This window comes from Rhinopithecus bieti, unplaced genomic scaffold, assembly GCF_001698545.2.
Source record: "Rhinopithecus bieti isolate Rb0 unplaced genomic scaffold, ASM169854v2 scaffold_56550, whole genome shotgun sequence".
Taxonomy (NCBI): domain Eukaryota; kingdom Metazoa; phylum Chordata; class Mammalia; order Primates; family Cercopithecidae; genus Rhinopithecus; species Rhinopithecus bieti.
The window spans coordinates 258,848-270,360 of NW_016821820.1; the positions used below are offsets into that span (position 1 = coordinate 258,848).

At 41.9% G+C, this 11,513-nt stretch overlaps 1 protein-coding gene across 1 annotated transcript in view; it reads right to left on the minus strand.

The window, feature by feature from the left end:
* The window catches only part of NIPAL1 (NIPA like domain containing 1), a 25,220-nt gene extending 14,524 nt beyond the window's left edge, over positions 1 to 10,696 (minus strand). The window contains exons 1-2 of the mRNA XM_017860646.1: positions 10,569 to 10,696; positions 1,350 to 1,616 (exon numbers count right to left, since the gene is read on the minus strand). Of these exons, the coding sequence (XP_017716135.1) occupies positions 1,350 to 1,616; positions 10,569 to 10,614 (313 nt within the window). The 5' untranslated portion in view covers positions 10,615 to 10,696. The remainder of the gene's footprint in view (positions 1 to 1,349; positions 1,617 to 10,568) is intronic.
* Between the last annotated feature and the right edge of the window lie 817 nt (positions 10,697 to 11,513).

The following is an 11,513-nucleotide window of genomic DNA, read 5'->3' on the forward strand; positions in this document are numbered from 1 at the left end:
TCTGGAATGTATTTTGCTGAATGGTGTGAAGTAGAACTTTCATGTTTTCTCCTCTAATTTTCCCAATTGTCTTAATACTTGGAATGATTTGTCCTTTCTCCACAGTTTTGAAATGCCACTTTTTAAAATAACAAATTCAATTGTTACATATACTTGGGTCTGCTTATAAGTTTTAAATTATCTTTTATGATTTTTTCTGCTTTAATGCCAGTACCAAATTGTTTTAATATAGCATATGTTTTCTGATAGTACAAATCTCATCTCAATAGTACTTTTATAAACTTGCTTGTGTAATTTACAGTCTTTAGTTTTTTTCCATATGGATGTTAGAAAAATGCTTAGATCTTAAAGTATACTTGATGAAAATGAATAGGAAACTCATGGTTAATGAAGGGATAGTCAGGCAGACCTACTCAGCATCTTAAATGTCACTATAAATAGCAGCCTAATTCTATTGTTGTCCATTTATTGATTTAATAAATATCTATTAGGTGCCAAACACTGCTAGGGAAGGTTCCTGTTCTTGAGAATCTACTATCAATAAGCAAGTAAACGTATCAGCAACAATAAAGAATACATGTACAACTAAAAATTATCCTAGGTACAGTGAGGGAAACTATTAGTGCAATGACAGAGAATAATGGGGTTGGGGTGGGGAGACCTGCTGTTAGAGAATGGTTAAGGAAGGCCTTTATGAGGTGATGCTACTCACACTGAAGTCTGAAGGATGAGTCAGCTGAATGAAGGGCAGGGAGAAGAGTTCCAGGCAATGGGAAAAGACCTGTGGGTGGGACAGAAGCAGACCTATTCCAGGAACAAGAGAAAAGTAGGTGATGGGGAGAAAAGCAGAAGTTGGAGAAGTGGCAGAGATCAGACACTGGGAGACACAGCTGACTCCATCAAGAAGACAGAGACTAAGATAAACCAAGCCAGTGAGTTATTATCATTGTAGCCTAGGATAATTTTTAGTTGTACGTGTATTCTTTTTTATTGCTGATAGGTTTACTTGCCTTGATAGTAGATTCTCAAGAACAGGAACCTTCCCTAGCAGTGTTTGGCCCCTAATAGATATTTATTAAATCAATAAATGGATAACAATAGAATTAGACTGCTATTTATAGTGACACTTAAGATGCTGAGTGGGTCTGCCAGACTATCCCTTCATTAACCATGAGTTTTCTATTCATTTTAATCAAAGACCTAAGTATTTTTCTAACATCCATATGGAAAAAATCAATAACTATAAATTACACAAGCAAGTTTATAAGAGTACTGTTGAGATGTGGCCTTACAACAGGATCATTTCTGCAGTTAGAAACTTAAATTCATTGGTTGCATGTGTTTCTTACCAGCTCTAGTAACACCCTTGCTGGCCAGTTGCAAGAGGCCCTTCTTTTTCAGGATGAAGCTGGAGCCAATAAAAATACTTGAACTTATTGCCAGTACCAAGCCCACATAAAGACTGTATTTGTTTTCCACATTTGCTGAAATGCTCAAGTTGTTTATGCTGGAATTCAGGTCCGTGTAGAGCACAGGAGAAGCCAGCAGCTGTGACACATTTGTGATCTCACACCAAGCCTGGAAGGAGTTTTGACAGACCAGAGACAGCACATATCCTGGAAAAAAGGAAAGAAGAGAATGTCAGGAATGGAAGGGAGAGGTATTAAGGCTTACTGGCTTTCTGCAGGAAACAGAGCCTTGAGTGGATGGTACTGAAACATTTTACTACATGCAGGGAAGTCCTTAACAGGTGGCCCACAGGCCTACAGACATTGTCAAATTGGCTTGCACAGATTTTTGAAAATGATTTTAAAGTGTTTAGCTGTCATCACTTAAAAATGAGCAATTTTACACAAAAGCCTGGATTCCCCCTATAAATTCGATCTGGCAACACTTATGTCTTTGTTCTGGCGAATCAGCAACTTGATGGAGCAGCGAATAGCTGTTCAGACCTGGCTTGTGCTCAGCAGTTCAACACAGCCTGTCACATCCCCTTCACTCTGCATTATCAGCCTGGCTACTGGAAAGCAGGGCTTGTGGGGCCTGAATGTAGGGAGGAAGCATAGCACCCTCAGTCTAGAAACCACATTGCAAGAAATCTATTCGCTGGGTGTGGTAGCTCACACCTGTAATACCAGCATTTTGGGAGGCCAAGGTGGGATGATTGCTTGATCCCAGGAGTTTGAGACCAGCCTGGGCAACATAGTGAAACTCCATCTACATAAAAGAAATTGAAAAATTAACCAGGCATGGTGGCGCACCTCTGTGGTCCTAGCTACTCGGGAGGCTGAGGTGGGAGGATCACTTGAGCCCAGGAGGATGAGGCTGCAGTGAGCTGCGATCACACCACTGCACTCCAGCCTAGGTAACAGAGCAAGATCCTGTCTCAAAAAAGGAAAAAAGAAATTGGCTGGGCATTATGGTTGTAATCCCAGCACTTTGGAAGGCCAAGGTGGGTGGATCACTTGAGATTAGGCGTTCGAGACCAGCCTGGCCAACATGGTGAAACCTCATCTCTACTAAAAATACAAAAATTAGAGGGGCATGGGCATGGTGGTGCGTGCCTGTAGTCCCAGCTACTCTGGAGGTGGAGGCAGGAGAATCACTTGAACCTGGGAGGCGGTTGCAGTGAGCTGAGATTGCGCCACTGCACTCCAGCCTGGGTGACAGAATGAGACTATCTCCAAAAAAAGAAGAAAGAAAGAAAGAAAGAAAGAAAGAAAGAAAGAAAGAAAGAAAGAAAGAAAGAAGAAAGGAAAGAAAGGAAAGAAAGGAAAGAAAGGAAAGAAAGGAAAGAAAGGAAAGAAAGAAAGAAAGAAAGGAAAGAAAGGAAAGAAAGGAAAGAAAGAAAGAAAGAGGAGGAGGAGGAGGAGGAAAGAAGAAGGAGGAAGAAGAAGAAAGAAGAAGAAGAAAGAAGAAAGAAGAAGAAAGAAAAAGAAGAAAGAAGACGAAAGAAGACGAAGAAAGAAGAAGAAGAGGAAGAAGAAGGAGAAGAAGAAGAAGGAGGAGGAAGAAGGAGGAAGAAGAAGAAGAAGGAGAAGAAGAAGAAGAAGAAGAAGAAGAAGGAGGAGGAGGAGGAGAAGAAGAAGAAGGAGAAGAAGAAGGAGAAAGAAGAAGAAGAAGGAGGAGGAGGAAGAAGAAGAAGGAGGAGGAGGAGGAGGAGAAGAAGAAGGAGAAGAAGAAGGAGAAAGAAGAAGAAGAAGGAGGAGGAGGAGGAGGAGGACGAGAAGAAGAAGAGGAGGAGGAGGAGGAAGAAGAAGAAGAAGAAGAAGAAGAAGAAGAAGAAGAAGAAGAAGAAGAAGAAGAAGACGACGACGACTTAAGAAGAGGAAGAGGAAGAGGAAGAAGAAGAAGAGGAGGAGGAGGAGGAGGAAGAAGAAATCTGTCTAACTATTTTGGTTGAGTCATTTGATGGGCATGAAGAATTATATATTTCAGAAAACATTTTAAAAGTGAGTTTAGTTTTCTGTACCACTTTCCTTGATTTTTCAGGTCTATTAATCCACTGTCTCCTAAAGAAAATAGAATCTAATAAAAAATAAATTAAGTATCATTAGGTTTTTTAAAAAATGAGATTCAAAGAAGCATGTAAATCCCCTGAACTAAGTCCACTATTATAAATGTCTTGGAATTTTGAGGCTAAACACTAAAACACAAAATGAAAACAAAATGAAATGAAGTTTTACACTACGTAAGAAATTTTTGTAATCTGTTCTTCACTCGAAAAGACACCAACAAGGTGACATTGTGACAAGATGTTCTGTCTTCCCATCTTTTTTCCTTTAAAAATGGCAAATTCTCCCATTATGAATTACCCTAAACAAAAGAGGGTAAAGGAAAATTAATCAGATACAATTTTGTAATTCAATTTTAGAAAAGTTTTACATTTCAAAATCTTAAGGCATATAAGCAACAAAAGGCTGTTTGATCAAATGATGTCTTAGCAACAAGACTTCCATAAGTGGACCTATGTACCTCTGGCAAAGCTTCATGAAGCCACCTGAATTTTACCACATGCAAAGTTAAGAAACACCCATGAAGTTCAGGTCTGGAAAATAATAAAATAATGGAATTCAAGGTTTTCATGACTATTATTTAATTTATCTCTGTAATTTGAAAATGACCCAACTTTGCTTCAGAAATCCAGAAAAGTTGGACATGGTGTCCCACCCTTGTAATCCTAGCACTTAGGGAGGCAGAGGTTAGAGGTTTCCTTGAGCACTGGAGTTCAAGACCAGCCTGGGCAATATAGCGAGATCTCCACAAAAACAAACTAAAAAACAAAACAAAGAAACAGAAATCCAGAATAAACTCAAAGTCAAAACTAAATATTCTAACTGCTGCTAATTTTCATTTCTTTTTTTTCTGAGACAGGGTCTCACTCTGTCACCCAGGCTGTAGTGCAGTGGTGCCATCACAGCTCACTGCAACCTTGACCTCCTGGGTTTAAATGATCCTCCCACCTCAGCCTCCCAAGTAGCTGGAACCACAGGCATGCACCACCATGCCCAGCTAATTTTCAAGTTTTTTTTTGTAGAGATGGGGTCTCACTACATTGGTCAGGCTGATGCTGCAAATTTTCAAGCAAGTTAGCCCTTAGCAATCTTGTTCCACACCATGTTTATCTCATTCAAGCCCCAAGAAGAGAAAGTGATTAAGTATATTTTTGTAAGAATTTTGATTACATTCATTCCTGAGAAAATATTGGACCTGACTTACCAGTGAATTCCATGGCTGCATTCATGTCATTTACTATGCAGTTAACATAACCATTCCAAAACTTTGTCTCTGAAATCAGTGTGGGTGGATCTCATTCCAGTGAAATAATATTCCTTTTAAGTTGTTGACACAGCAAAATGTTTCTGACATTGTAAGGGGTGTGGGAGCAGAGGGTCATAAGGGAGATCAAATGATCACTGTTGCATTTTGCAAGTTCTCATTGTAACTGGCAGGCATGAATGCTCCAAGTTTTATGGCAGGAAAAATAATAAAAATCTTGTCTGGTTACTGACCTTAGGACTTAAATTGTTTTATGCTTTGGGAACATGTTAGGGAGAGAGCCTACGGCAGATATGACTGAAAGAGGAAAGAAAGGATGGGTTAGTGGATGTGGAGTGGCCTACGGGAGAAGGGGAGAGATGGGTAATGGAGGTTGTGTGGGCAGGGAATTTGGAGTGTTTTAAAGGAATCAAAGACATCTCAAGTCACAATTGGCTTATCAAGATTCAAGTAAGCACAGTAATTTTCCAGGGAGTTTAATCCAGACTTTATTCCACAGAAAGAGAACATCTACTACATTCATTATTTTTCATTTTTAATAGACACCATCAATAATCCTCTAAAGTGACTATACCAAGGTATACTCTTGCTAGCCAAGAACATGTATTTCTTCTTTGATGTCATTTTTCTAAATAGAGAGCAATGAATATTTAGGAAATATGTGTTATAAATATATATATACAGCAATGTATCAAACAGCCAATTTAAGAAAGCATCACCCCTCAGAGTTAATAACTATCCTGATTTTCTCTTTAACATTCTTTTGCTTATAAAAAAGATTTTCTCCATATATCTTGAAAATGTTTTGCCTCTTTTGCACCTATGAAAATGTAATGATAAAGACATTGTTGTTCGGTGACTTGTTTTTGAGATTCATCAAGACATGATGCATGTGGCTGCAGGATTTGTTTTTCCCCCACTGTTCGAGAGAATTCCACTGTATAACTATCACACAATTAATTTTTCTATTTTATAGTTGGTTGATATTTAAGTAATTTACAGATCCTACAAACAGTACTCCTAATGTTCTTCTATTATGTTGAACTCTATGAAATTGATAACTGAAAAATTTGAACCCTATGACAAGTAGTTTCATATAGATCAACCTAATATTTATCTTCTACGTACAGGTGTAATAGTTTACATACACACACCTTTAACATTTAAAAATGAAGATCTACCATCTATAATCATGGGCAAGTTGAGTAATGGCTCTTGGTTTCAGTTTGCCCATCTGTAAAATGAGGGACTTTGACTCAGTGATTCTAAAGTTTGATCATAATCTATGTTTGTTCTCAGAATTACTTACATACTGGTGCCTCATAAATATTGCTGATGGACCAGTTCTAAACTCATAGACACTGACAGACGGGAGATAGTTTAAAGAAACTGATGCCAATATATTAAGTGACACTGGCCAAAGTTATGTAACTGCTAAAACCAGGGCCAAGTAACCCAAATCCCATCCAGCATTCTATTTCAGAAAAATAAAAACATAAAGTACAAGAAAAAGCCAGTTGAAATTTATTATTCGTTTATATGAGGATGAAATGCTTTAAATAATTTGTCAAATATTTGCCTATAGAGAATAATAATATAAATAATAATTTAAATGGTCCAGTTTATTACATGGAATAGAAATCTGGTTTTAAGAAAGTCAATGATTGTATAAAACTACCTTTTTAATCACTGCAAGATATTTCCTGTTGGGGGTCTCACCATCTATTCCACTGTGATAGTTTGGATTATTATTCATTCAATATTCAGCCCCTTACCCTTCTCAATGTGGGCAAAGGTGCTTCACCTGATGTTGGGCTGAAAGTGATTTGGTGGCCAATGGGATGTCAGCAGAAGTGATATGAAGCTAGATTTCAAAAATGCTTATGTGGTTGGGTTTACTCATTTGCATCTCTGTAATTCCCTGAGGAGTTGCTCTCCCTTCAGCCTCAGCACCCAAATAAAGACACATGGAGCAGATCTGAGCTCATCCCACATGAAGGAGCCAAACCCAGGTGGATGTGTAGCCTGAAGCAGAGACACATAGGTGAGCCCCATCTAGATCAGTCAACCTTCAGTTGACCTAGAAACCTAAGCAAGAATATGTGATATACCTGCCTATTCATATTAGCATCGGAATGACTGAACGAAATCTCTTTATGTCTGGTACAATTTATTCTCCAAACACTAACCAGTAGGAAGTAGGTTATATCACTCCCTGGCTTAATCCTCCCTGTCCCCTGTCATGGTTTTTCATCTTAACTTAACAAAATCTCAACTCCTCACTAACTTTGAACTTTAAAGCTTCTCATGCTCTGAAACTGCCTTGTCTCTGACATCATATTGCATTACTCTCCCTCTCACCCCTCTCTGAAACACTAATCTTCCTTTCCTTCATTCAACAAATATGTATGGTGTACTACCTGTTGGGCATTTTCTAGAATCTGGAGACACAAAAATGAATACAACAATGCTCCCTCTCACTTATATTCCAGTGGGGGGGAGATAAGATTAACAAACAAATAACTACACGTATGTTAAGAGTGCCATGGCAAGTAGTAAAAGCAGAATCAAGGAATATATTTTTTTTAAAACAGGATTAAACAAAAGAGCCTCTCTGCTAAGTCTAAAAGCAGAAACCCTGAGGGGTTGAAGAAACTGCAGTCAGCCAGGTTGCCTGGGGTGACAGAAAGGGAGATGGTATGAGATGTGGCTAAAGAGTAGGTGGGAGAAGGATCAGGTGAAATGAACCTTTAGACAAGTAGGTCTGATCTTGTCATTCCTCCTTCCAAAACTCCACAAGGGCTTCCCTTCTCATTCAGAAAAAAATCCCAAATTCCCACTATAGTCTATAAGGCCCCGTGGAATCCTGTCTCCAGCTGTCTAACCTCATTCCTCACTATTGCCTTTTCTTCTGTTCCTTTCATAGAATAAGTTCCTTCTCAACTTAAACTTTTTAAAAAGCAGCCGTTCCTGAGCCTGTTACAGAGTGCTGGCTGGCATAGCTAGCTTCTTCTAAGTGAGAGGACTAAGCAACTCAGAGAGGCCTTCCCTGCCTTCCCAATCTAAAGGAACATCTCACTTTCCATCATATGTTCCCAATCAAATAGACTTCCTCATACAGCTTAATTACAGTTTTATAACAACCTTCATACATGTTTGAATTTGCTTCTTTTAAAGATAATTTTGGATTAGAGACTCTTTTGAAGCATCTGTAGCTTTAAAAGTCAAAACCAATGTGGGGTGAGGGGTGGCTCACACCTGTAAACCCAGCACTTTGGGATGCCAAGGTGGGAGGATCACTTGAAGTTAGGAGTTCAAGACCAGCCTGGTCAATACAGTGAAACCCTTATTAAAAATACAAAAATTAGCTGGGTGTGGTGACATGTGCCTGTAGCCCCAGCTACCTGAGAGGCTGAGGCAGAATTGCTTGAACCCAGGAGGTGGACGTTGCAGTGAGCCAAAATTGCACCACTGCATTCCATCCTGGGCGACACAGTGGGACCCCTCCTCAGAAAAACAAAACAAAACAAAACAAAACAAGTCAAAACCAAAGTATGAAATTAACTTTTACTTCATGGAAGTTCAACTGGAATGCTCTATCTTCAGATCTCATGACTGACACCTTGTCATTTGGGTCTCAGCTTGAATATCACTTTCTTAAGGGGCTTTCATTGAATACCCAATCTAAACATCCCAACACTCTTGATACGTTACTGCTATTATAACGATCTTTTAAATTACTTTGTTTCTTGCATAGTAGCTGCTATCTGGATAGTAAGGTGCCTGAGAGCAGGAACCTAGTCCTAGAGTCTAGGACCAGACTGTCTTGCAGATCCCTTTATTCTAGCACCTATGCCACTGCTTGGCACATGGGACTCTTGTTATTTGAACGAACAAGTGAAAATTTGAGTCTTTGTTTACTCCATGTCAAGCTCTGAGTGGTATAGTTCATATGTAATCCCACCTGTACCAACTCTTCAGAACTGTAAACTGGAGGGATGATCCCCAATTTATAGACAGGCAAAAGGCTCAAGGAAGCTAAGTTACAGCTGAGACTGTCTGATGCCAAAGCCTAATCTCTTCCCACTACTAATAACGTGCATTCAGATTTCTAAGTCTTTCTCACCAGCTTTCCACACAATTAATTACCATGGTTAATCACAGGTATTCAGCCTGGAGCCTGGAGCTTAAATGTTTCTTGCTGGAACTCAATGCACAAGCAAAGCAGGAAAAACATCCGGAAGCTCAAACACTTTAGTGGGTGTAATTCATATACCCTCCTTACTTACAGATCCTTGGGTAAACAAGGGTGGGTGTGTTAGTAACCGTCGGATTTGCTGGGTTAGAAATTATTTAGAAAAAGGGCACACAACCTGACTGTCTAGGAAATAATTCTTGATTCAGCTGCCTTAAAAATTTTGTTTTTTAATAGTTTGTGAATTGTTCACACATTTTTTCTCTTTTGAGAAAAAATGGGACTAGGGAATAATTCTAGATCCAGCTGCCTTTAAATTTTTGTTTTTTAATAGTTTGTGAGTTGTTCAGGCGTTTTTGCTTTTTTTGAGAAAAAAGACTAGAAAATAATTCTAGATCCAGCGGCCTTAAAATTTTTTTTTTTTTAATAGTTTGTGAATCGTTCAGGCATTTTTTTCCTTTATTTGATGTCTCTTCTCTTCCTTGCTGGCATGGCTTTGACGAGCTCACTTGTTAAAAAGGAATAAGCTGGAAGAGTCAAGAGGAGAGGAAACCAGGGAAGTTGCAAGCATCTTTGCACAGGTGTATATGTATATACATACATATATATACATATATATATGTAAGGGAACTATAGATATGTGTGGGTATATATAGTTCTTACCATGCCTTTCACTGCCTCCCTTCCCCTTTACTGCATTACCAGGTAAATTAAAAAGCTGCTTTCCCCTTGATACGGTGAAAACCATCATTTCAATATATCTACATCCTTCCAGTCGCTCCCCCTACCCCCTTCCTTACTTTTATCGGGGCCTTCGGTACGGAGACTGCAGAAAGCCCGCCAGTGTTGCGAACACCTGGCGAAGGGCAAGGAGCCTCGGCCAGAGATTTCACAGGGCTCAGGCGGGAAGCAGTGAGAAGAGCCTGCAAACGAGTGCTCCCGGTTCCCGGTTTCCTCTCCAGTAGGGCTCTCGCCTTAAGCAGCCAAAGAATGACTGCACAAAGAGTCAGACAGGCTCGTGGGTTTGGAGACCTTTTCATGTCCAAGGAAGAGGAGAGATGTGGACGGCCCAGACTTGCCCAGCGCCCACCCCCGCGGCCCCAGGCGATCCTCTCGCGGTGCTAGATCCCCGGGAGTCAGAGGAGGGCGCAGCGCAGAACTCCCACGGGCGCCCCAGGCAGACACGCCCTCTGCCCACCGGGTGACGTCGGCCCCAGACTTTGGAAGCGAGCCTGAGTCAGAGGAAACGTCCTTCTCAGAGGGACTCGGGATTCTTCCCATAGCATCCTGAGTTTCCCAGTCCCACACGCAGCACGCGGTAATTTACACGGGTCGGCCTCGCGAATCGAGTGGGAGTCTCATCTGCCTTATTCCACTCAGGTTCTCCAGCACAGCCCGAATCGCCTAGGCACCCCTAAGTGTTGAAAGCCTGGCTGGACGGCCGACTGACCGAATGAATGAATGAATGAGTGAACCACTACTTTCAGAGTCGGTACATTACCCCCTTTCTAGTCTCCGCAAGTATCCGGGGACCGCCCACCCGGTCTCTTGGCCACTCAGCTGCTAGGTCCCTCGGCTCAGGGCAGACACAAACCTTCTCGGCAGGGTTCTCCAGGCGGCAGCCTCACCCGTGCCGCCATGGCCCCAGGAGGGGGCTTCCGGAACGCGAGCGCTGGCTCCTCACCAGGGTCTCTGCTCCACACGCACCGGTGGCTGACCGGGCTGCCGCGTCTGGGAATGGGGCGCCCTGACCCCGCCCCCAGAGCAGCCTCCGCCAATGGGCATGGCCAGGCGGGGCCTCAGCGCCAGCCGCGCCCCGCGGCCCGGGGCTTCTTGCGAATTCTCAGGGCCCCCACAGGCCTGGGGGCGGCCTGTGATAACTAGCGTATCTGGCAGGAGTAGCAGCTGCCCCTTGGCGCGGCTGCTGGAGCCGCGAACTAGAGAAACACAGACACGCCTCTTAGAGCAACGGCGTCTTTCGGAGAGCAGAGCCAGCCAAGGTAACTCCGGAAATTGAGTGGAGTGGAGGCTGCGCTGAGGCCCCCTTCTGGCTCCTCTCTGGTCGAAAGGTCTCCCCGGCTAGAGAGAGCCCTGCTGCTTTTGGAAGCCTTCAGATGTTAGTTGCTTTGCACCGAAGCTGCTGACCTCTGGGGTTCTGCGCGGATTGCCAGGCTCAAGTTTATTTTGGGGGCTGTAGAGCAGACTTTGCCCTTCTGTGCTGTTATCAGCTTCTGTCGCTGTCTGTCCACGCCCGCTATATCCATCCACTCCCCATTCCGTCTCCAGCAGGCAACTCCCGCTACCCTGCCCCATTTTCTGGGTCATAGAGATATTTGAAAGAAACCTTTAAGGGAAAAGCAATGCCCAAACTGGAAAGACCTATTCCCACAAATTATTAATAACTAATGTTTATGATATCCTTGTTATACCATACATATGTAGGCACATTATGTATTAAATCTCACAGCAGTCTATTAACGCTCGGTTTACAGATGAGGGATTAGAGGCAAAGAGTGAGGTTAAGTAACCAAATCAAGGT